Source organism: Hippopotamus amphibius, unplaced genomic scaffold, assembly GCF_030028045.1.
Source record: "Hippopotamus amphibius kiboko isolate mHipAmp2 unplaced genomic scaffold, mHipAmp2.hap2 H_1, whole genome shotgun sequence".
NCBI lineage: Eukaryota > Metazoa > Chordata > Mammalia > Artiodactyla > Hippopotamidae > Hippopotamus > Hippopotamus amphibius.
Genome location: NW_026648280.1, coordinates 1,760,310 through 1,783,624, shown reverse-complemented (window position 1 = coordinate 1,783,624; position 23,315 = coordinate 1,760,310). Strand labels below are relative to the sequence as shown.

General features: G+C 43.3%; 1 protein-coding gene across 3 annotated transcripts; it reads right to left on the bottom strand.

Annotated features, from left to right (window-relative positions):
- Positions 1 to 13,869: 13,869 nt before the first annotated feature.
- On the bottom strand, positions 13,870 to 23,290 carry LOC130842945 (zinc finger protein 530-like). Of its 3 annotated transcripts, none has more exons than XR_009050649.1 (3): positions 20,370 to 20,386; positions 18,307 to 18,374; positions 13,870 to 16,146 (listed from the first exon to the last, which is right to left on the bottom strand). XR_009050649.1 is itself a non-coding variant. In XM_057719528.1 (3 exons), the coding sequence occupies exons 1-3, from the start codon at positions 23,122 to 23,124 to the stop codon at positions 17,050 to 17,052; spliced, it is 1,485 nt and encodes a 494-aa protein (XP_057575511.1). In that variant the 5' UTR covers positions 23,125 to 23,290; the 3' UTR covers positions 16,864 to 17,049. The 3 variants fall into 3 exon arrangements, 1 of the variants encoding a protein (XP_057575511.1); XR_009050648.1 differs by lacking the exon at positions 20,370 to 20,386 and adding an exon at positions 18,633 to 18,667; XM_057719528.1 differs by lacking the exon at positions 13,870 to 16,146 and adding an exon at positions 23,092 to 23,290 and having other exon boundaries at positions 16,864 to 18,374; positions 20,370 to 20,496.
- Between the last annotated feature and the right edge of the window lie 25 nt (positions 23,291 to 23,315).

The following is a 23,315-nucleotide window of genomic DNA, read 5'->3' as shown; positions in this document are numbered from 1 at the left end:
GATTTTGTGATGATGGCCATTCTGATTGGTGTGAGGTGATACCTCATTGTGGCTTTGACTTGTATTTCTCTGATGATGAGTGATGTTGAGCATCTTTTCATGTGTTTGTTGGCCATCTGTATGTCTTCTTTGGTGAAATGTCTATTTAGGTCTTCTGCCCATTTGTGGATTGGGTTATTTGCTTTTTTGGTATGAAGCTGCATGAGCTGCTTGTATATTTTGGAGGTTAATCCTTTGTCCGTTGTTTCATAGGCAACTATTTTTTCCCATTCTGAGGGTTGCCTTCTAGTCTTGTTTATGGTTCCTTTCGCTGTGCAAAAGCTTTTAAGTTTCATGAGGTCCCATTTGTTTATTCTTGATTTTATTTCCATGATTCTAGGAGGTGGGTCAAAAAGGATCTTACTTTGATATATGTCATAGAGCGTTCTGCCTATGTTTTCCTCTAGGAGTTTTATAGTGTCTGGCCTTACATGTAGGTCTTTAATCCATTTTGAGTTTATTTTTGTGTATGGCATTAGGAACTTTTTTTAAAATATAAATTTATTTATTTATTGGCTGTGTTGGATCTTTGTTGCTGTGTGCAGGCTTTCTCTAGTCGCGGTGAGTGGGGGCTACTCTTTGTTGCGGTCTGAAAGCTTCTCATTGTGGTGGTTCCTCTTGTTGCAGAGCACAGGCTCTAGCTGCGTGGGCTTCAGTAGTTGCGGCACATGAGCTCAATAGTTGTGGCTCGCAGGCTCTAGAGTGTAGGCTTAGTAGTTGTGGTGCATGGGCTTAGTTGCTCCACAGCATGTGGGATCTTCCCAGCCCAAGGACTGAACCCAAGTCCCCTGCACTGGCAGGTGGATTCTTAACCACTGCACCACCAGGGAAGCCCTTCTTTTACTTCTTTAAATTCTCATCTTGGTCACTATATTTGAATCCTCTATATTTTAATTTGTTGGGATTTTTTCATGCCATGTAATCAATCACTTGAAATCTTTTATTAGAGGTATTTATTCAACTGACTAAAAAATAACTAAATCAGCATATATGTATCAGTAGTACTCTCCATGGTGTGTAACATTCCTGTTTTTCTTCCTTTTTCTCTTTTATCTTGGAATATTCAGACCATTTTCATGAGTTCTTTTTTATTATTACTTATTTATTTATTTGGTTGTACTGGGTCTTAGTTGCAGCATGCATGTGGGATCTAGTTCCCTGCCCAGGGATTCAACCCCTGCATTGAGAGTGTGGAGTCTTAACCACTGCACCACCAGGGAAGCCCCATGAGTTCTTTCATCTGTGTGGCTCACTCTTGGCCAACATGATTTTCTCACTATTTCTCTCTTCTCTTCATCAGTTGCAGCTCTTGCTGCTTCACCTGATGTTTTTCTATTCACTGTCCTTCTCTCACATGGTCAAGCCATCCCCAGATTATTTCATATAATCTTAATTTTTTCAGATTTCCTATGATGTGTACAGAATGGCTTGATTCAAGCCATCCTGGATCCTACAGAGTGGGTCATTTTAAGCTTTCATGGCATCTTAGAAAGAAAAGGAGGGACTTCCATGGCAGTCCAGTGGGTAAGACTCTGAGCTCCCTGGTCAGGGAACAAGATTCCACATGCCACAGTGAAGAGTCCACGTGCAGCAAGTAAGACCCTGCGTAGTCAAAATCAACCAATCAATATTTTTAAAAAAAAAAAAAAAAGAAAGAAAGGGAGATATTGCAGCGTGTACTACAATTGTGAAAAATGATAGAAGCTTAGATAATGTGTGTCATCTCTTTGACTTCAAGTTTCATTAAATCTGGTCCTCAATGATGTCCCTTCTGGAGACACTTGTTTAGACATCTTTGTGGCACTATTTCTGTATTTACTTTGGTCATTTATAACGTCAGTTACTCTTTTAGAATCAGTAGAGTGAACTAGTTTAATTTCTCCATTCCAATGAAAAGAAGACACTTTTTGTTCAGCACTGTGATTTTGGACTGGCATTCTGTGTCTTGGGACATCTGACAGGACACGTGTCTCTTTCCCCATCTCTGGGAATACTATTTACTCAGTAGATACTGTACATCTATACAAACTCCCCACCACCACCTTAATAAAGGAAAATAAAACTAAAGAAGGTGACAGAGCAATTAAGATTTTCCACAGCAATTGTGAACTGAAACTTGAGCAGTTTCATAATGTAAATGTTAGCCTCCTCTGAAATATCTGACCATCAATTTTCAAAAAGGCAACTCTATGAAAGACAAAGGCTGAGGAAGTGCTACAGATTGAAAGAGCCCGAGACACAGGATAACAAAGTGTGTGACCCTGGAATGAATCCCAGATCGGAAAAGAGGATATGAAGGAAACAGCTGGAGCAATTCATGAAAATCAGATGATAGCATTTATTGATGTGAACTGTCCTCAATTTGATAACGTGGTAGCTATGAGAAAGTGTCTTGTTCATAGAAGAAAAACACAGAAGTATTTTGGGATGGTAGATGAGGTGTTAATTTGTAAACACTAGGTAAAGCTAGGGTAAATGGTGTTCAAAGGTATATTGGTGTTCATTAAACTATTATGGCACTTCTATAGGTCTGAAATTTTTCTAAAGATAAGAAGTGTTTCCTATAACAGAAGAAAATGTGAAAATATTTTAATCTTCAACTTCTATTATTAATAGCCCCTCCAAGTACCTCAGTTTTCTCCTCAGGATACTCAGGTGCAAGTTCAAGGGTATGTTGTTCCCTGCCCTCTGTATAGGAATACAGGAATTTTTAGTTTTGGGGGGACATTCAGTAGGACCCAGGAATCTACTCTGACCTTAACTGGATATAAATAGCATTTCCTGTCATAATAACTAATAAATTGTGAAAATATTTATATATGATTAGCTCTTTCTTATATCATGCTTTGACTATTCTTGACCATATGTTTTAAATTTTTTAATATTAGTTTTCAAATAAGCTTTTCAACTTCCACAGAAGAAAGAACTTCTTGGAATATTGATTGTAGTTTCATGAACTCTACAGAGACATTAAAATACCTATTAACAGGGGCTTCCTAGGTGGCGCAGTGGTTAAGAATCCACCTGCTAATGCAGGGGACATGGGTTCGATCCCTGCTCCAGGAAGATCCCACATGCCGAGGAGCAAATAAGCCCGTGTGCCACAACTATTGAGCCTGTGCTTTAGAGCCCGTGAGCCACAACTACCGAAGCCCATGCGTCTAGAGCCCGTGCTCTGCAACAAAAGAAGCCACGGCAATGAGGAGCCCGTGCACCACAACGAAGAGTAGCCCCAGCTCGCCACATCTAGACAAAGCCTGTGTGCAGCAACGAAGACCCACCACAGCCAATAAATAAATAAATTTATTTATTAAAAAAAAACCCTATTAACAGTTGTTCTGCACTGGGTCTTAATTTATAAAGGTGACTGAGTGATGATGTGGAAAGGTCAATGCCACTGAAAGGAAAGTTTCCTGTCACTCACAGTCCCCTAGAAATAAAAGGCATCCCATGTAGGGCCATAGAAGGAACACCAGGTTTTGACCAGAAAACAGAAGCAGGAGCCAGGGGAAAGCCCAGGCCAAGACTTCACTGGGGGGACTTCCCTCGTGGTCCAGTGGTTAAAACTCCGTGCTCTCAAAGCAGGGGGAGCAGGGGGCATGGGTTTGATACCTAGTAGGGGAATTAAGATCCTGCATGCTCCACCCTCCTCCTCTCCCCCCCACCCCCAAAAAAAGCCTTCACTGGGGTTTCCAAGGGAAAGGCAAGCCAGAGTTAGGTGTCTGAGTTTAAGATTGGCTATTTGAATAATTTTGGCAGGTTTTGGGCTACAAGGGTTAGGGTAGACTGGCCTTGGGATGATTAAGGCAGAGGAATATTTCCTTCTGGGGTAAGTAGGCCAGATAGAGGAGGTCAGCTCTGGATTGGTTTGTCTGTGTATCACAGGCACGCTCGTGGCTGGACCCTTTGCATCTCTTAAGAACTGGCTGCCCCCGGGAGGGGTAGTCTCTCCCCAGTCAGAAACGTTTTTTAATAAGTCAAAACATCATTAGATACAGAAAGCAAACAAATAAAAGAAATGAGGACTTCCCTAATGGTGCAGCGGTTAAGAATCCGCCTGCCAATGCAGGGTACGTGGGTTTGAGCCCTGGTGAGGGAAGATCCCACATGCCGTGCAGCAGCTAAGCCCGTGTGCCACAACTGCTGAGCCTGTGTGCCTAGATCCCGCAAGCCACAACTCCTGAGCCCCTGTGCCATAACTACTGAAGCCCACAAGCCTAGAGCCCGTGCTCCGCAACAAGAGAAGCCACTGCAATGAGAAGCCTGCGCACCACAACAAAGAATAGCCCCTGCTCACCACAACTAGAGAAAGCCCATGTGCAGCAACGAAAGGCCTAACACAGCCAAAAATAAATAAATAAATAAATTCATTTTAAAAAGTGATTAACACAACTGATCCTCTGATGTTTTGAAATCATGTTAAGGAAACTTTGGAGTGACCATAATGGAGACTTTTAGGTCATAAATTGTCCCAAACGAAAAGAAAATATTTCACTATGAGAGGAAAAAGGAGTAAGACCAGTAGAGGCATATGGGATCCTTGCAGAGCAGCCCATAACTAGGTTTCCTATTTATATGGCATCAACCACGGGGAAAAAAAAGAATAAGAAAGAAAATTTGAGGCTCTCTAACAGTACCTTGCTGGAGTTGCAAAGCAGGTTAGAAACATGCTTAGGTCAAGGCAGCAGGTCTGGCAGCTATGCTGTTGGAGGATATGGACTGATGTTAGTATACAGGTATAAAGATGAGTGGTAACCACAATTAAAAGACAGGTGTGACTGTGGTGGTCACGGCCAGAGACGCAAGACAGGAGACTGTGGTGGAAAACTGGAGGGACGTAGTAGGAGAAGGCAGTGGGAAGTGGTTGGGCCTCTCCTGAGAGAGGCAAGAGGTTGATTAATGAGACAGGTGCCTCCTGGGGGAAAGTAATCCTCCCCACTAATTTCTGGAATGGCATCGTAGTAGGAACCTCTACTAGACTGCCCTTTAGGCATGTGAGTGTGGAGAGCAAGAACTACACCAGGACCCTGGGCTAAGATACAGCTCAGGAAATACAATGGGATCCCTATTATTTATTTATCTTGGCCGCACCATGCAGCATGCGGGAATCTTAATTCCCTGACCAGGAATCGTACCTTCACCCCTTGAAGTGGAAGCTCAGAGTCGTAACCACTGAACCACTGGGGAAGGCCCCGGGATCCCTATTATCAAAGGAAGAAACCAATACATGTCCGGCAACAAATTTGTGCCTTAGAAGAGGCAGTCCATGGGTGTTGCTGGGGTGAAGATTTTACTGTAAGGGGTGAAGTCAACTCCAACTTCAAGGTCTTGGGTTGGGATGTCATGGGAAGTGTTGTCATCTGAGGCGACATCATCTCCAACAATGAGCTCCTGGGCCAGGATGATGTTGTTTGGGATGTGGGATGGGAGTACTCCCTCTAAGTGGGTACCCATTTGCGTTGATGTGGACCTCAGCATTTGCCGTGTTTAGTTGCAACAATGGCTTCCTTGGACAGTCTGTGCTATTTTTTAAATTATTTTTTATTGGTTGCATTGGGTCTTCGTTGCTGCACATGGGCTTTCTCTAGTTGCAGAGTGGGGGCTACTCTTCGTTGCAGCGCATGGGCTTCTCATTGCGGCAGCTTCTCTTGTGGAGCATGGGCTCTAGGTGCATGGGTGTCAGTATTTGTGGCACACAGGCTTAGTTGCTCCACAGCATGTGGGATCTTGTCAGACCAGGGCTCGAACCCATGTCCCCTGCATTGGCAGGCAGATTCTTAACCACTGTGCCACCAGGGAAGGCCTGTGCTTCTTGAAAATTGATAAAGGTACTCAGATCAGTAGCAGAAAAATCAAGTCACAAGAATGGTGTGCAGCTGCACTTGACAGGGTTTTGCTTTTTGGTGGAAGTTTAGGTTCAAATTATAACTCCTAAGGGAAAAAGGAATGTCCTGGTAAGGCCTCATATTATGGTGTTAATACATGTGCAGATGTGTGATTTTTTGGGGTTTGTGTGTGTGTGTGGGGGAGGGGGGCACATGGGCTTAGTTGCTCCGTGGCATGTGGGATCTTCCTGGAGCAGGGATCAAACCTATGTCCCCTGCATTGGCAGGCAGATTCTTAACCACTGCGCCACCTAGGAAGCCCAAGATGTGTGATTTTGATTCATATTTTGTGTATCTGTGAGGCAAGAGATTCCTAGAGGTTTTTGCAATTTTTACCCTGAGGGGACAATTTTTAGGTAATGACCCAACAGTTTATAATAAATGTGGAGATGAGGCCATTGTGGGCCAGGTCACCCTATGCTAAGATTCTTCCCCGAAGTCTCCCCAAGGCTGTTGTCCTTTGGGTCTTGTCCTTTATCAGGGACATCCTCACTAAGGGATGGAAAGAAGCAACATCACTGAGCTGCACCACGTCTGATGGTTGGCAGTGCTGTTCTTCTCTCTTCCACTGCTGTTCACTCAGTTCATCCCGGGGGCTCTCCAGGTAGATAAGGGCCCTGAATGAGGTGACCTTCCAGCACCATGGAATCTGGCAAGTGACTGAAGACAGGGGATGCCACCACTCCTACCGGTGCGATATGCCAGGGTGTCCAGGTTTGTTTCCAGGCTGTTTTAATCTAAGAAGAGCTCGGTGGCTGTGCGGTTTCCATGACTCAAAGCATGATGGGCACCTGAGTACAGAGAGTTACAGGCTCAGGGTCTGTGAGAGCCTCTGTTTCCAGAAGACCCAGAGGTAGCCAGTCATCTGTGATTTTAATGGTAGATAACATGGGCAGAGAAGCCCTTGGTCAACTTACAGCCATCGTGGGTCCAGACTCCGGAGGTTTAAGAAGTCACCAAATCCTCTACAGTATCAGGAGTGCTTGCTGATTTCAATTTGGAAGTAAAATCTGTAATGATGAATATTTAGGAGTAGCCAGGGAAAGGTGTATCATATCCCTCTTAAAGTAGAAAGAAACTGCGGTAGAGGCTATTGAAACAGGCACAACAGAACATATCAGCCAAATCTATAGAGAAAAAATATTTGCTGGTTGTTGACTGACTAGAATCCTAATTTTTACTGGGTATTGGATATGGGACCTTGATGGACAGGACCAAAGCATTAAGGTTACAGTAATGCATCGAGAGGTGCACTTTATTTTTTTCAGATTTAAGAACTAGCAAAATGGACTGTAAATGGAGAAGCAGTGGGGTATCATCGCCACTTTATTTTTTTTTAAGAACTTTTATTGAGATACAGTTGACATACTATAAACTGCATATACTTAAAGTGTAAAATTTGGTATTTTTTTTTCTTATTAGTAATGTATATATGGCAATCCCAATCTCCCAATTCATCCCACCCCACCCTCCCCACTTTCCCCATTTGGTGTCCATGTTTGTTCTCTATATCTGTGTCTCTATTTCTGCCTTGCAAACCAGTTGATTTGCACCATTTTTCTATATTCCGCATATATGTGTTACTTTAGGATATTTGTTTTTCTCTTTCCGACTCACTTCTCTGTATGACAGTCTCTAGGTCCATCCATGTCTCTACAAATGTCCCAATTTCATTCCTTTTTACAGCTGAGTAATATTCCATTGTATATATGGACCACATCTTCTTTATCCATTCATCTGTTGATGGACATTTAGGTTGCTTCCATGTCCTGGCTATTGTAAATAGTGCTGCAACGAACACTGGAGTGCATGTGTCTTTCTGAATTATGGTGTTCTCTGGGTATATGCCCAGTAGTAGGACTGCTGGGTCATATGGTAATTCTATTTTTAGTTTTTCAAGGAACCTCCATACTGTTCTCCATAGTGGCTGTATCAATTTACATTCCCACCAACAGTGCAAGAGTAGTCCCTTTTCTCCACACTCTCTCCAGCATTTACTGTTTGTAGATTTTCTGATGATGCCCACTCTAACCAGTGTGAGGTGATATCTCATGGTAGTTTTGATTTCCATTTCTCTAGTAATTAGTGATGTTGAGCAGCTTTTCATGTGCCTCTTGGCCATCCATGTCTTCTTTGGAGAAATGCCTATTGAGGTCTCCTGCCCATTTTTTGATTGGGTTGTTTGTGTGTTTTTTGATATTGAGCTGGATGAACTGTTAATATATTTTGGAGGTTAATCCTTTGTTGATTCGCTGGCAAATATTTTCTCCCATTCTGAGGGTTCTCTTCTCGTCTTGCTTATAGTTTCCTTTGCTGTGCAGAAGCTTTGAAGTTTCATTAGGTCCTGCTGATTTATTTTTGTTTTTATTTCCATTACTCTAGGGGGTGGATCAAAAAAGACCTTGCTGTGATTTATGTCAAAGAGTGTTCTTCCTATGTTTTCCTCTAGGAGTTTTATAGTGTCTGGCCTTACATTTAGGTCTTTAATCCATTTTGAGCTTATTTTTGTATATGGTGTGTTCTAATTTCATTCTTTTACATGTAGTTGTCCAGTTTTCCCAGTCATCGCCACTTCATTACTTCTAAGGTTTAATCCTTGAAGGTCCTGTTTTGACTTACATGGGGCCACATTTATTAAGCCAATTTGTAAATGTCAGTCAATTTTAATTCATTTTTATTGTGTCAGAGCATCTATGCCCAATATGGAGTATCTGAGAGTAATGGTAACTGTGACTATGCGAGATGGAGACAAGGCTGTCAGGGAGGGGGGAATTTCCCCCTCTACCTGGTTTGAGTTCTTGTGGCTGAACTAGTAATAAAGCTAACAAAAGGGACTTCCCTGGCAGTCCAGCAGTTAAGACTCCGCACTTCCACTGTGGAGGCGCGGGTTTGATCCCTGACTTGGGAACTAAGATCCCACATGCCATGCAGCGCACACACACACACACACACACACACACACACACAAGATACAAGACAGATTAGCAGGAGAAAAAGAAACAGATTTTAATTTATGCGCACTGAGGCCTCATAGAAATGTGTCTTTTCTGTCAGTGTTTTTATTTTAATCCCAAGTGTGAAATGTGAAACAAAGTGGAGTCACTCATGTCAAGGGTTTTGAAATGGTGCTGGGTGGCCACTAAGGAGGTGAACCTGACGCACGTCTTCAATGGGTGGAACCATGACCTTCTGATCTGGGCCAACCCACAAATCTTTCAAGGGCTCTGCAAGAACTCCCCATACTAACAGACTTGGACTTCCCTTCAGTGATGGACTTAGCAATCAATCATGTTCAGCCAAGACTATCTTCTGCCTCCAACTCCAATTAACTGCCTTGCAACTCTCTGTAATGCAAACCTCCTTTCCCTGTCTCTGTAAGGCCCTCACTATACTCCTTAGTGGGACACTGTTTGCGTTGCTACCTGAATCTGTGTGCCCCGAATTACAATGCTTTGACCCCAAATAAATGCTTTGCAGTTGATTACTGTCTTGTAGAATTACTTAGGTTGACACCAGAAATCACAATTGTTTTTTTCATATAACATTCCTCATTGAATTCTGAGATATAGCCTATTCCTTCTAGGAATGCAGCTTTATCTAGGAAGTTTGGTGTTGAGAGCCATGAGAGGGAGAATAATCCAGATGGGTTATAGACATTCTGACATCTTCAGCTTAAAAGGGTATGCTGAATCGCAAGGCCCACGTGTTCACACAGCAGCAGAGCCCTTTCCTGCTCTAGGCCCCCCAGTGCTGGCCACCTTTCATGTCCCCTGGTGATGAGTGGTATTCCTAATTCCTAGTGGAGGAAATGTTGCTTCTCAAATTCAAAGCCTACCGGGCACTGTGCTTTCCTCCTTGCTCTCTCTCTTTTTTTTTTTTTTTTTTTTTGCAAAGAGATTCAAGAAACACACATTAGAATCGCTAAAATTTAAAACACTCATTAGATCAAATGTTGACCAGGATGTAGAGAAACTGAAATTCTCATACACATAAAATTGTATAACCATTTTTGAACACAGTTTGGTAATTTCTTAACAGAAATATTCACCTATCCTCAGACTCAGGCACTATACTTCTGGGGATGAACTCGAAGTGAAACATATTTCCATATAAAGACTTCATATAAATGTCTGCGGCAGCTTATTCTGTAAGAACCAAGAACTGGAAATAAGCCAAATGTTAACAGATGAATGGATAAACAAACTGTGTCATCAAATAAATCTATCTATTCAACAGAAACAGAATCACAGACACAGAGAACAGACTGCTGGCTGCCAAGGGGGAGAGGGGGTTGGGGGAGGGATGGAGTGGGAGGTTGGGGTTAGCAAATGTAAGCTTTTATATACAGAATGGATAAACAACAAGGTCCTACTATATAGCATGGAGAACTATATTCAATAACCTGTGATAAACCATAATGGAGAAGAATATATATAAAAAAAGAATGTATGGGGACTTCACTGGCGGTCTAGTGGTTAAGACTCTGCCCTTCCACTGCAAAGGGCACAGGTTCGATCTCTGGTTGGAAACTAGGATCCCACATGCTGTGCAGTGTGGCCAAAAAAACAAATTTTTAAAAAATTAAATATATATATGTGTATAACTGTATCACTTTGCTGTACAGCAGTAATTAACACATTAATCAACTATACTTCAATAAAAAACAAAAAATTGTTATATTCATATAACAGTATATTACTCAAAATAAAATACAAAAACTCAAGCATCTATTCATGACACAAAACTGATGAATTATCAAAATAACTATACAGTATAAAAGAAACCACATAAGAAGGATTTGATTTATATAAAATCCTGGAAAAGGAACACCAATCTATACTGAATAAAATAAGGACATTTATATTATGTCACACACCAGGCTTTGGGGTATCCCCATTGCATGCCTGTCCTACAAGTCTCTGTGGTGTATTTGTGTGTCTGTGTCTTCATATCTGCTGTGATGTGTCGATACCTTGCTTCCATCTCTCAGGCCCTAGTGTTTTTACATATACTGGTTGCATGTGCCTCCAGTGTGTCCCACACCTATTGTTTTGTGGACATGGTATACACACGTGTATGACCAGGCTGTATGGAAGGTGTCGGCATCCCACACCTGTTACACATGATCCCAGGGTATGTCATCTATCGCCACACATCTGTCACAGTGTTCCCCCGACTGGAGTGTGTGCATCTCCAGGTCATGCTGTGCTGAAGCGTCACCACACACATCCGTCCCACCCAATACCTAAATGTGTGCCCAGGTTGCGCCACTGTTACACATCTGTCTGCTGGGACCAGGCCTGAGGCACTCATCAGTATCTAGTGCACAGAAAATCTGTTAATAGTAAGAGAGGCACAATGAGCCATATCGAGAATGCAAACTGTAATGAACTGTTACTTAAACAGGTAAATAGGAATAAAAAAGAGGTTAGTGGTGCCTATAGGTTAACAGACTTACGAGATAGGCATTTTGTATTCTGACTGCAGTAACAGACAGACCTCAGACATATTGCAGGTTTGGTTCCAGACCACTGCAATAAAGCGAGACACACAAATTTTTTGTTTCTCAGTGCATATAAAAGTTATGTTTACACCATACTGTCATCTATTAAGTATAACACATTATGTCCAAAAAAATACCTTAATTAAAAAATACACTGGGATGGAGGGGAGAGAAGGGATTAGAGCTTAATGGATACTGAATTTCAACTCTGCAAAAAGAAAATGTTCTAGAGATCTGTTGCACAACATGAATGTATCTAATCCTGCTGAACTGTACATTTAAAAATGGTTAAGATGATAAATTTAATGTTATGTATTTTTTAAGAACTTTTATTGAGATATAATTGACATACTATAAACTGCATATATTTAAAGTGTACAATTTGATATTTTTTCTTATTAGTAATGTATATATGGCAATCCCAATCTCCCAATTCACCCCACCCCAACCCCCATCCCCCACTTTCCCCGTTATATACTTTTAACTACAATACAAAGAAAATAATCTAAAAAAAGAATACAGATAAGTCTTTAAAAGTGGAGAAACTTTCCTAGCTGCAAGGAGAAAGATGCAGACATTAGAGTTGGAGATATGGCAGTATGGTAAGAACGTCTAATGCCCTATTGCTGGTTCTGAGATAACAGCTCTGTGCTAGGACTGGAGAGGAACCCTAGGAGCTAAGGACAGTACACGTCTGACATCCAGCAACCTCAGCCCTGACTCAGCAAGTTGGAAAGGTCAGAGCCTTCAGTCACACAAAAACCTCTTTGAAGAAATTGGGACTTCACAGATCCCCTCAATACAACCAGAGAGCATCTAGAGTCTTCAGTCCTACAACCACATAGAACTGAATTCTGCCAACAACCTAAACAAAAAGGAATCTGGTTCCCCAGAGCCTCTAGAAAGGAATACGACCTGCAAGCATGCAACAACAGCTGAAGCCCCAGGGACCGGGGGAGAGCTCTGCCTCCGGGTGACTGCATTAGTGCCCAGACAACCCCTTCCACATCTGCAGGGATGCTGCCCCTGCAGTCACTCTCCTGGCATCAAACACCAATTTGATTCTTCTGACTCCGACTAAACATTATCCTTCAGGTATTGATGTGATGGTTTCTATTAACCTGGACTGGGTGATTATCTTCCTCACTCAGAGGAAAGTTGGGATCCTGGGAAGCTCCTCACTTGTTTGTTTTTATACTTTCACTTTGGTCACTGGACGAAGTCTCAGACCCACAGATCAAATCCTCAACCGACCTGTCCTTGCCAACTACTTAGTTCTTTTCTCCAAAGGGATCCCTCAGGAAGTGGCAGCATTTGGACTGAAGTATTTCCTGGATGTTGCTGGCTATAAATTTGTCTTCTATTTTATAGAGCAGCCAGAGGGGCTTCCCTCAGCACTACCTGCCTCCTTGGTGGCTTCCAAGTCTTAAAGCTCTGCCCCAGTAGCTCTAAGTGGATGGAGCTCGAAATGAGAATCCAAAAGTACATTGGCGTCTGCTGCTCCTCCTGCTGGATCCTGAATCTCCTAGCAAATATACATGTTGCCATGAAAGTGTAGGGCCCAAGCAATGCCAAAAATACGTTTGGAAAAAGTACACAAATACTGTTCTGGGCCCACTCCATACAGACTTGCAAGTTACTGGCTTTTGACATGCTTCCCTCATTAAGCTTAATCATTTTTAGCTTCCGATTTAAAGTGAAAGACATGTGTGACTCTACCTTTCACTTGAACACTGGAGATTATTGTAGGGTTATTAATTGGCCTCATTTCAATATTGTTGTGTTGCAAGGAATAGGGGAGCCAAGGAGAGAGAGAAAGACAGGTGAACAGCCCACCACTGGAGCAGTCAGAACACACATTTATCAATTAAGTTCACCATCTAATATGGGTGTGGCTCATGGTGTTCCAAAACAATTATAATAGTAACATTACATATATTCAGTTTGTTGTATGCTAACTGTATCTCAATAAAAGTTCTTAAAAAATAAAGTTAATGCTGGAATGAAAAAAAAAATAGTAACATTACAAAGACAAGAAACAAAATAACAACAACAAAAACCAACTGGGAATTCCCTGGCAGTCCAGTGCTGAGGACTCTGCGATTCCACCTATTTCACTGCCGAGCGCCCAGGTTCAATCCCTGGTCTGGGAACTAAGATCCTGCGAGCCGCAAGGTGCAGCCAAAAGAAAAATAAAGGAACATCAAAGATAACTAATGACAGATCTCATAAGAAGTATAATAATAATGAAAAAGTTTGAAATCTTGTGAGAATTACCAAAATGTGACATAGAGATACAAAATGAGGAAATGCTGTTTGAAAAATGGTGGCAATAGACTTGCTCAATGCAGGGTTGCCACAAACCTTCAATTTATTAAAAAAAAAAAATACAATATATGTGAAGCACAATAAAATGAGGTATGTCTGTAGTCTGCCTTAAAGAACAAATATATTTTTGAGAAAACTGATAAAATCCAGCACTGATAACATATCACATTTTAAAATATTTTTATTTTGTGTGAGAAAGTTATTGTCATTATGGAAAAACTCTTACATTTTAGAAAAGCATTCTCAAGAAACTATGCATTAACTGACACAATCTCTGGGTTTTAAGTAAAAGAACCCATTAATGTGCATAAAAGATGAAACAAGAACGACTATAAACAATGATGGAAGATTGAGCGTCCATAAGACAGTCTTTTCCACTTTTGTATATATTTGAAAATAGCAATTACAAACAGTAGAACACATCCTGTATCAGAAATCTTACAAGTTGAAAAGAACAAACTTAAAAAGGGCTCAAGGAAATTTTATGCATCAAAACTGACATTTTTAATATATGATAAGTCAATTACATATCAAACTGTTTTAAGTTACAAATATTCAAAAGTCATCACTCTCTAAATCATTTCTCTATGTTTAGAATGGTGTGCTACTGCCAACTCTTCCCAACTCTGTTCAGTGACATCAGGTTGGTAGTCTGAAACTGTTCATGGTATTTACACCAAAGAAATTGGCAAACACTACAAACCAAGGCTTGATTTACAGTATTATTGAATGCAATATACTGAATGTCTACACTTAGAAAGTGATGGAGAATATGTTAATAATACTGATGAAACTTAAATATTTTGTATAGGTGTCCACACACTGTGCATTCCACCAAAAAAAAAATGTATATTCTTCCAGTATTCAAAAACAATTTACCATGTAGCAAAGAAGTCACTCACATCATTGAAGAATGAATAAAATTCCAACATGTCTTTGTTGTTTGTCTTATTGTAAATAAAAGGCAAATAGCCAAATTCACAAAATAGAAAATAGGACAAATATAAGAACAGACATTTTACTAAAGAAGATATACAGGAGGCAAACACATGAAGTGATGCTCAATGTTGTAAATCCTTAGGGAAATGCAATTAAAACCAGTGGATTACTTCTACACAGTTATTTTAAAAGGGTAAAATTAAAAAGTGACCTTACCAGGTATTGACAGTGGTGTGAAGGAACTGGAAGTCTCACACACTGCTGGTGGGAATGCAAAAAAACACAACCATTTTAGACCACAGTTTGGCAATTTCTTAAAAAGTTATAATATTCACCTACTGCATGACTCAGGTACTACACTGAGTTATTAATACAAGAAAAATGAAACATATCCATGTAATTGTAAACCAATGTTCATATCAGCTTCCATTTACAAAAGCTAAACACTGGAAATAACCCAAATATCCGTAAACAGATGAATGGATGAACACAGTCAATTATACATGCAAGAGAAAGCTACTGAGAAATAAGAATTTCATGTAAGCACAATTAATGACTCTCAAAGTAATTACGTAGCATCAATGAAGCCAGAAAAAAAAAAGGTAAACACTTTATGACCAATCATAAAATTCTAGAAAATGTGATCTATTGTAAAGGAATGTAAATAAATGGTTGCCTGTACGGCCAGGGTGAGCAAGGAGACTATAAATAGGCATAAGGAAAATATGCAGGTGACAGATATGCTCATTATTACGATAACAATCATGGTTTCACAAGCATATACACATGAAAACTTATCAAACTGTACACTTTAAATATGTGCAACTTATTCTATGCCCATTATACCATCATGCAGGTTTTAAAAGATGGTTCATAACGAAAATCTAAATGCCCCATTCTAAAAAACATCACTCAACTATCTCATTCCTCATGCCTTGAGGTGCAGCCTCTCCTCAGGGGCAGGAAATACTGGCAAACAGTGAAGGCCATTTCCAAGTGAGTCAACAGGACTGCTGGCTGGGTCACAACAATGACATGCCCGGACCAGTATCTCACCGTCCTTCTTCTGTTGCCTGATTAGCAATGGCCTTGAGGTGAACAGCTCAGAAAGGCTAGAGGAATACCCCTAAATCCTTATTTTGTTTGCCAGTGACTTCACAACATAAACATACCTGGAGGTCCTGAGATTTCTGGACACACTCATCCTGCAGTCATTGTCATTAGAACATTTGTGGATGTATCTTCAGAAGCGGTACATTCCACCTAGCTTTCTGCCATCTCCTCCACTCTCTAGTTACCAGCGTTTCTGTACCAATTATGGTCTCCCCTGCCCCTGCAATCTTACAACTATGACACTAGCCTACAGAATTCCGGGTATCAGGGTATATGGCTCCTTTGGAGGAGAACTGGGGTTAAGATTCCCCTCAGCAGTGCTGGCCATTCTGTGTTATCCTGTGAGCAAGAAAAAAAAAGAATCTATGTTGTCTCCAGAAGCACTAGAATGTACAGACCTCTGGCAACCAGGCAAAAAACTATGACTACAAAGTAGTCTTTCCTAGGAGACCTTGGCAGCAATGCAAACGAGAGCACTATATGTGGCCATCATACCATGCTCTCTGAGGCCCCCAAAATTTGGATCTCCACAAAAGTCAATTACCCTTCAAGTTGACAGTCCTATTGTGCTTTCAAACTATTCCACACAGTGAACAGCATTTCCAAGATTAAGGTGCTTAAACAAAAAGGTCTTTATTACTACACAGACCAGAGCAATGTGCAACAGGTGATTTCTGGTTTGGTGACTTGGAAGCTGAAAAACTTCATCACAACTACCCGAGACCAACCGTGTCCCTGAAAAAGCTAGTCCTTCTCTGCAAGCCGCCAGCAGAACTCAGATATAGTGTTCTCTGGGCCAATAAAGGGTCAGGTCCACACCCTAACTTGTCAGAGAAAAGGGAATGAAGACTCCCTAAGGACTCAGGATACTTGACTTCCTCCAACAGATGGGAGAGCATAGAGGCCAGTTGCTCTGAGCACACTAGGGTGGTGACTGTTGCCCTCTGTGAGGACCTGCCAGATGTTAGAGGTGAGATGGTTTCTGCCACAGAAACTGGCAGTGATCCTGGGTGAGTTACACATGCTTCCCACACAACTGTGAAATTTACAGTGAATCAATCTGCAGTCTGTGGACATCCTGATATGATGTCAATTCAGGCAGGCGGTCCTCACAGAGGCTTTCCTCCAACACAACCATACTAAGTAAGGAAAAAGCACATTCCCTGCATATATAAGGCCTTTTTCCAGTGTACACTCTGGTGTTGACTGATATCAGATTTGCTGCTGAAGGAATTCCTACATTCACTGCACATGAGCTCTCCTGTGTCGAAGGAGTCCAGAGCTCTGAGTAAAGGCTTTCCCACATTCATTGCACTCAAAAGGCCTCGCTCCAGTGTGTACTGTCCAGTGTCGAATGAGGTGGGTTTTGCGGCTAAAGGATTTCCCACATTCATTGCACTCATAAGGCCTTTCCCCAGTGTGAACTCTTTGGTGCTGAATGAGGACAGATTTCTGGCTAAAGAATTTTCCACATCCACTGCACTCATAAGGCCTTTCTCCAGTGTGAACTCTTTGGTGTTGAATAAGGACAGACTTCTCACTAAAAGATTTTCCACATTCAACGCACTCATAAGGCCTAACTCCAGTGTGAACTCTCCAGTGTCGAATGAGGTGGGTTTTACAGCTAAAAGATTTCCCACATTCACTACATTCATAAGGCCTTGCTCTAGTGTGAGCTCTCCTGTGTCGAAGGAGGCCTGAACTTTGGCTAAACGATTTCTCACATTCATTGCATTTATAAGGCCTTTCATTAGTGTGAACTCTCTGGTGTTTAATGAGGATGGATTTCTGGATAAAAGATTTCCCACATTCACTGCACTCATAAGGCCTTTCTCCAGTGTGAACTCTTTGGTGTTGAATGAGGTCTGATTTCTGGCTAAAAGATCTCCCACATTCACTGCACTCATAAGGCTTCGCTCCAGTATGAACTCTCCAGTGTCGAATGAGGTGGGTTTTGCGGCTAAAGAATTTCCTACATTCACCACATTCATAAGGCCTTCCTTCAGTGTGAATTTGCTGGTGCTGACCAAGTCTGTATTTGCATTTGCCACACTCATCAAGACCTTCTCCAGCACAGACTCTCTGGTGGTGAAGTGTATGACTTTTTCCACTGTTTAAGGCCTCCCCACACTCAATGCTGCTGTGTGGCTTCTCACTGTTGAGTGTGGCCTGCTGCTGATGAAGGCCCAAGGTAGCCAGGAAGTCTTTTCCACCCTCCCCACAGGAGAAGGGCTTCCCTGACACATGGAATCTGCAGCTTGTCACAATCGAGGCCCTGTCCACGTCCATTTTAAAGATTTTCTCTCCACTGCCATGCTCCTGGTACTGGTGAAGGTTTGCATTCAACCAGAAGCCACTGGACCCCCCATCAAAGTATGGTTTCTGCCCAAGATATGCTGTCTGGAGCTCAGCCAGCTGCAAAATGTCTTTCAAGACTGAGACATACTTCTCACAGGGATGAGTCTCCTGGGTCGATGAAACTGACTGAGAAGTCCTAACCTGTGACTCTCTTACAGAAATGTTCTGCTCAGAAGGTATCTCCTCATTCTTTGCTCCACACCAACAATCTGAAAGCAGAGGAACACTAATTAAGTGCATGTTAACTTTAGTGGAAGAGGAAAGTCCCACAAAAATGTATGTGTGTCATGCACATACATTCAAACCAAAGAATGAATCCATGGCAAGTTTTCAGGATGAGGCACTGATCTGAAGGGAGGGTTGCTCTGCAGTACTGCACCTCTAAAGATCAGAGAAAGGGGTAACTTTCCAGGACAAAGGGCACAAATATGGGATGCCACACCAGAAGGAGAGCCAGGATCACTTACTCCCTCCTCTGCCAACAGCCTTCAGCAAGATCTTGTCAGCTGGGAACATGTCCATACTATGCAGAATGATGGCTGTGTCCAGGCCCAGGGAAATACAACTGGAACTTAGTAGACATTCAAGGATTATTTAAGAATATGTGCACACCTCACAACACTTAACAGGCAAACGTCATATTATGGCATTCCACTTTATTGTGCTCTGTAGATACTAAGGGTTTTTTTGTTTTTTTGTTCTGTTTTGTTTTCTTTTTACAAACTGAAGATCTGTGGCAACCCTACATCCAGCAAGTCTATTGGTGCCATTTTCCCAACAGCATTTGCTCACTTTGTATCTCTGTGTCACCTTCTGGTAATTCTCACAATCTTTCAAACTTTTCCATTATTATTATATTTGTAATGGTGATCTGTGATCAGTGATCTTTGATGTTACCACTATGACTCACTGAAGGTTCAGACAATAGGATTTTTTTAGCAAAGAAGTACTTTCAAATTAAGGTAAGCATGTTGTTTTTCATGCATAATTCTACTGCACACTTAATACACTAAAGCACAGTGTAAACATAACTTCTACATGCACTGGGGAAAAAAAGTGTGACTCACTTTATTGCAGTGGTCTGGAACAGAACCCACAATCTCTCTGAGGTATATCTATAAGTGTAAGTCACTGTGGGAGAACTATGAATGGTGCTGTGGAGGGGAACATGATGCATGCTGGTCAGAAAGGTGGGGACAGTAAGAAATTGGAGATGACAAATCAGAAAAGTGTCAAGTATGCAGAAGGAAGTGTAGAAATGATCTGTGTCCAGTGGCACTTGCACCAAAACACTGGTGGACACAGGGCAGCTTCCTGGCATGATTTAAACACAGCCTCATTTTCATGCTCCCCCTCCCCTGTCCCAATTGCCACTCACCAGGACCAGGCCTCCTTTGACACCATCTTGTCATGTTCACCCTGTAAAGCAATCAGGGCTCTCCCTATACCCCCCAGTTCTATAACTACAGGAGACCTGAATGAAACAAGTCCTTAGGGAAAGACAGGACACATGAGTGGTCAGCACTGGCTCACAGTAACTCAGGAAGCAACAGATCATAGGAAAAGAAACAATGTTACAACAAGATCTCAAAACAGGGTCTTTCAAGATAAGCCTGCATATAAGTAGTGAACATGACAATGCATGCAATTCCTGACATAGGCAGTCATGAGGAAGTCTTAAAATTAAAAGTTCTCACCACAAGGAAAAAGAAAAGTGTAACTCTACATGGTGATGGATGTTAACTAGACTTACTGTTGTGAGCATTTTGCAATATATACAAACATCATATCATTACATTATACATCTGAAACTAATGTCATATGTCTATTGTATCTCAATTTAAAAAAAAAAAGAGAGAGAGAGAGAGAAAGGAAAGAATCTAGGGCACAAGGTGCCATAGATCTGGACACAGTCATCCAGCCAAGGAGGGGACAAGATATGTGAGCTCTATCGGGCTGACTGCCAGACTGACTCCCAGACACTTCCCTGCATGCCTCAGGTTAGCAGATGTAGGGGCTGCTTGAGGAGCACAGTGCTCGGGGCAGTCTACACAGCTCGGCACGGGCACCCACAGCACATATGCCAGGAAGGGGGAAAGTTAGCAGAGACGGTGGTCTAGCTGTGGAATGAACAGAGCTGCCTCTTGGACAGGTGGAAGGACAGAGGCCAGTTAAGGACACTGGGAGGAATATGAAGACCTTACCCAAGGATGCTGTAAGTGCAAAGTTCTCCAGCATCACATCATGGTACAGGAACCTCTGAGCCTCATCAAGGAGCCCCCACTCCTCCTGGGAGAAGTAAATAGCCACGTCTTCAAAGGTCACACAGGCCTGCCATGATGGAGACAGTTCATTCCATGATAAGCTTCTCTCACAGGACCCTAAGTTCATCCACCCACCCACTGACACCCTGCTCACCCACTCCTTGTTTCCCCATCTCAGAGGAGATACCAGGCCTGGTGACACCGATGTGCACACTTCTCATGGTCCCTTTGATTACTCTGTCCACCCACAGCAGCAGGCAGGCAGGCAGACGGTATCTAAGCTCTGGGCCTGGCACGCAGGGAAGGGCTCCCTCTTACCAGGCAGTTACTTCTCCTAGGATGCCCCAGATCATGCCACCCAGACATAACCAAGGGTGTGGGCTCACATTTCACCCTTCTGTCCTCAATGCCAAGCCCTCAGGTCATCAGCCCACACTCCCTTTCCACATCACTCTTTCTACAACATCTCTCACAGTCACCACCTCTTTCCTGCCCTGCAGCACAGGCATCTACCTGTCCTTCCTACATGTCGTAGAACACATGGCACACACAGAGTGCTGGGCAAATTCAAACAAGATCCAACACTACCCAGAACTCCGCTGGTCCCCACTGCCATCAGCAGTCCTGCCTGAGTCTGTTCCTTGCTTCAACCCCAGCCACCCAGAGGCACCTGGGAATCCCATACAGCCACGTCCCTCTTCCACTTGTGCCACACTTGATGTGCTCTCATCAGCCACCGACTTCCTCTCTACTACTAACCATCATTCAAAACCCAGCCCCAGAGGTTTTCCACCCTAAGCCCAGTGACTCTCCCAGATGACCACTTATGCCCCTAAACTAATCCACCAACCTGACTGAAGCTCCCCAGACACAGAAGGTCACAACAAAATCTTGGTGAGCCCACAGAGCAGTGAATAAGCAGTAGTCCTGGCCTCACTGTCAGTCTTGCCTCAATTACTCCTATGCCTCCACTTCTGTTTCATGTGCACTCATCCCTCAGAAATCTAAATCACCTACTAGCTCATCCGCTCTCCCACACTGTTCCCACAACCATTTATCTCCCTCACCTGTGTTTGTGGTGTCTTTTATCCTCCACCTTGGTGCCCAAGCACAAGGCCCAGCCCTCAGACCCCACTCTCCCCTTCTTGGGCTATTATTAACACCATCACCAAGAATATCACCAATAAATGTGACCCACCATGTTATGGACTGAATGTATGCATCCTCCCAAAATTCATATGTTGAAGCCTTAACGCCAAATGTGATGGTAGCTGGAGGTAGGGCCTTTGGGAGGTAATCAGGTTTAGATTAGGTCACAAGAAGGGACCCTTATAAGAGGAAGACAGGCATCTCTTGCTCACTCCACCTCCTTGCACCAAGAAAAGGCTATGTAAAGTTACAGCCATAAGGGCCATTTGCTACATAGGAAGAGAGGCCCTCACCAGGAATCCAATATGCCAACACTTGATTTTGGACTTCCCAGTTTCTGGAACTGTGAGAAAAGAAAGTATTTTGTTTTAGCCATCCAAGCCAAGACACACAGCTCCACCCTGGTCCACATACTGTCCACCACCTTCTGCAGGTGTCTCCATTCTGAAACCCTCCCTAGAGACCTAGACCTGTGTGTCCAGCTGCCCACTGAATACCTCTACTCATATGTTCTCTGAAACATGACCCCAAAAAACTCTCAATACCCTGATTGAAAATTAATCCTAGTAACAAATTCCAGATCCCAGTTGATGGAGCTTTCAACCCTCCAGCTGCTAAATCCCAAAACCGTATGGTTATCCCTGACTTCTACTTTTTTCTCTCATATTCAAAATCAGATAATCTGAGCAGAGCTACTGAAAAGATTGAATCCAGAATCCAACCATTTCTACCACCTCCAAGGCCACCACACTGGTCCATATCATCAACACTCACCTGGACTACTGCAGTAGTATCTTTCCTAGTCTTCCTACCACCTTCCTCACCCCCGCCCTCTCCCACCCCAATTCGGTTCTCCGTTCTACAGTCACAGGGAGCCTGATAAGAGCTGGGTCGGATCACCTCCCTCCTCCGCTCTAAACCGCCCACTGTTCCCATCACCTCCAGAATAGTCGCTCACCTTCTCAGAGCGCCATTTCAGGCCTGCCTCCTGCCCCTTTGCTGTCTTTTCCCACGAGAAATAAAGGAGACTTGAGATTCCCTTGAACTCATTCTCTTCTCCAAGCACCTGCACATTCTGGTACCTATACGTGGGGCAACCAGTCTGTCCCTCTGAACAGCTTCTGGAAAACTTCTGAAAGCCTAATTCAGGAGAGTCCTTCTCTGCTCACAACTCTCAATGGCGGCCGGCCTCCTGAAAAGGGCAGCCTGGCATTCTAAGCGCGATTCTGCCTCACATTCTCTGTTCCCTGAAACACACAAGGTCAGCCTCAGGTTTCCCGAATCCTCCCGCCTCGGTCCCACCTCCAAGCCTCTGCACCTGCCGGTCCCTCCGCCCGTCACCCTCTCCCGCGCGCCCTCACACCGTCGGTCAGAAACAGGGCCCCAGCCACGACCGCCTCACCGTCCCGGACACCGCGGCCGGGGCTGCGGGCACGTGGGCAGGCGCCCCGCCCTCGGGGCTTCACTGTCTGGGGGGGTGAGGGCGGTGCGGGCCCGGAGGACGGGCGTCTACCTGAGGCGGGTCCCTCAGCGCCGCCGCCGCCATCAGACTCTTGTGGGCGGAGCGGGCTCGGGAGCGGCGGGAGAGGCGGGGGGAGCCGGGCGCCGCGGTCCCTGCCCCAGACAGCGTCTCCTCTCGGACCTTCTCTCTCGACTCACCGCTCCGGAACCTGAGACCGGCGAACACACGCAAGAGCCTACAAAACGACCGCCACGAGAAGAAAGCCGGAAGTCCCG

Excerpts from the sequence above, each read along its gene's own strand:
- LOC130842945 (XM_057719528.1), bottom strand. The coding sequence starts at position 23,124 with ATGGCGGCGGCGGCGCTGAGGGACCCGCCTCAG. Across the intron at positions 20,497-23,091 it reads CGCTGAGGGACCCGCCTCAG|GCCTGTGTGACCTTTGAAGA; the intron begins GTAGACGCCCGT and ends CCATCATGGCAG. Across the intron at positions 18,375-20,369 it reads TGCACTTACAGCATCCTTGG|ATTGTTGGTGTGGAGCAAAG; the intron begins GTAAGGTCTTCA and ends CTCTGCTTTCAG.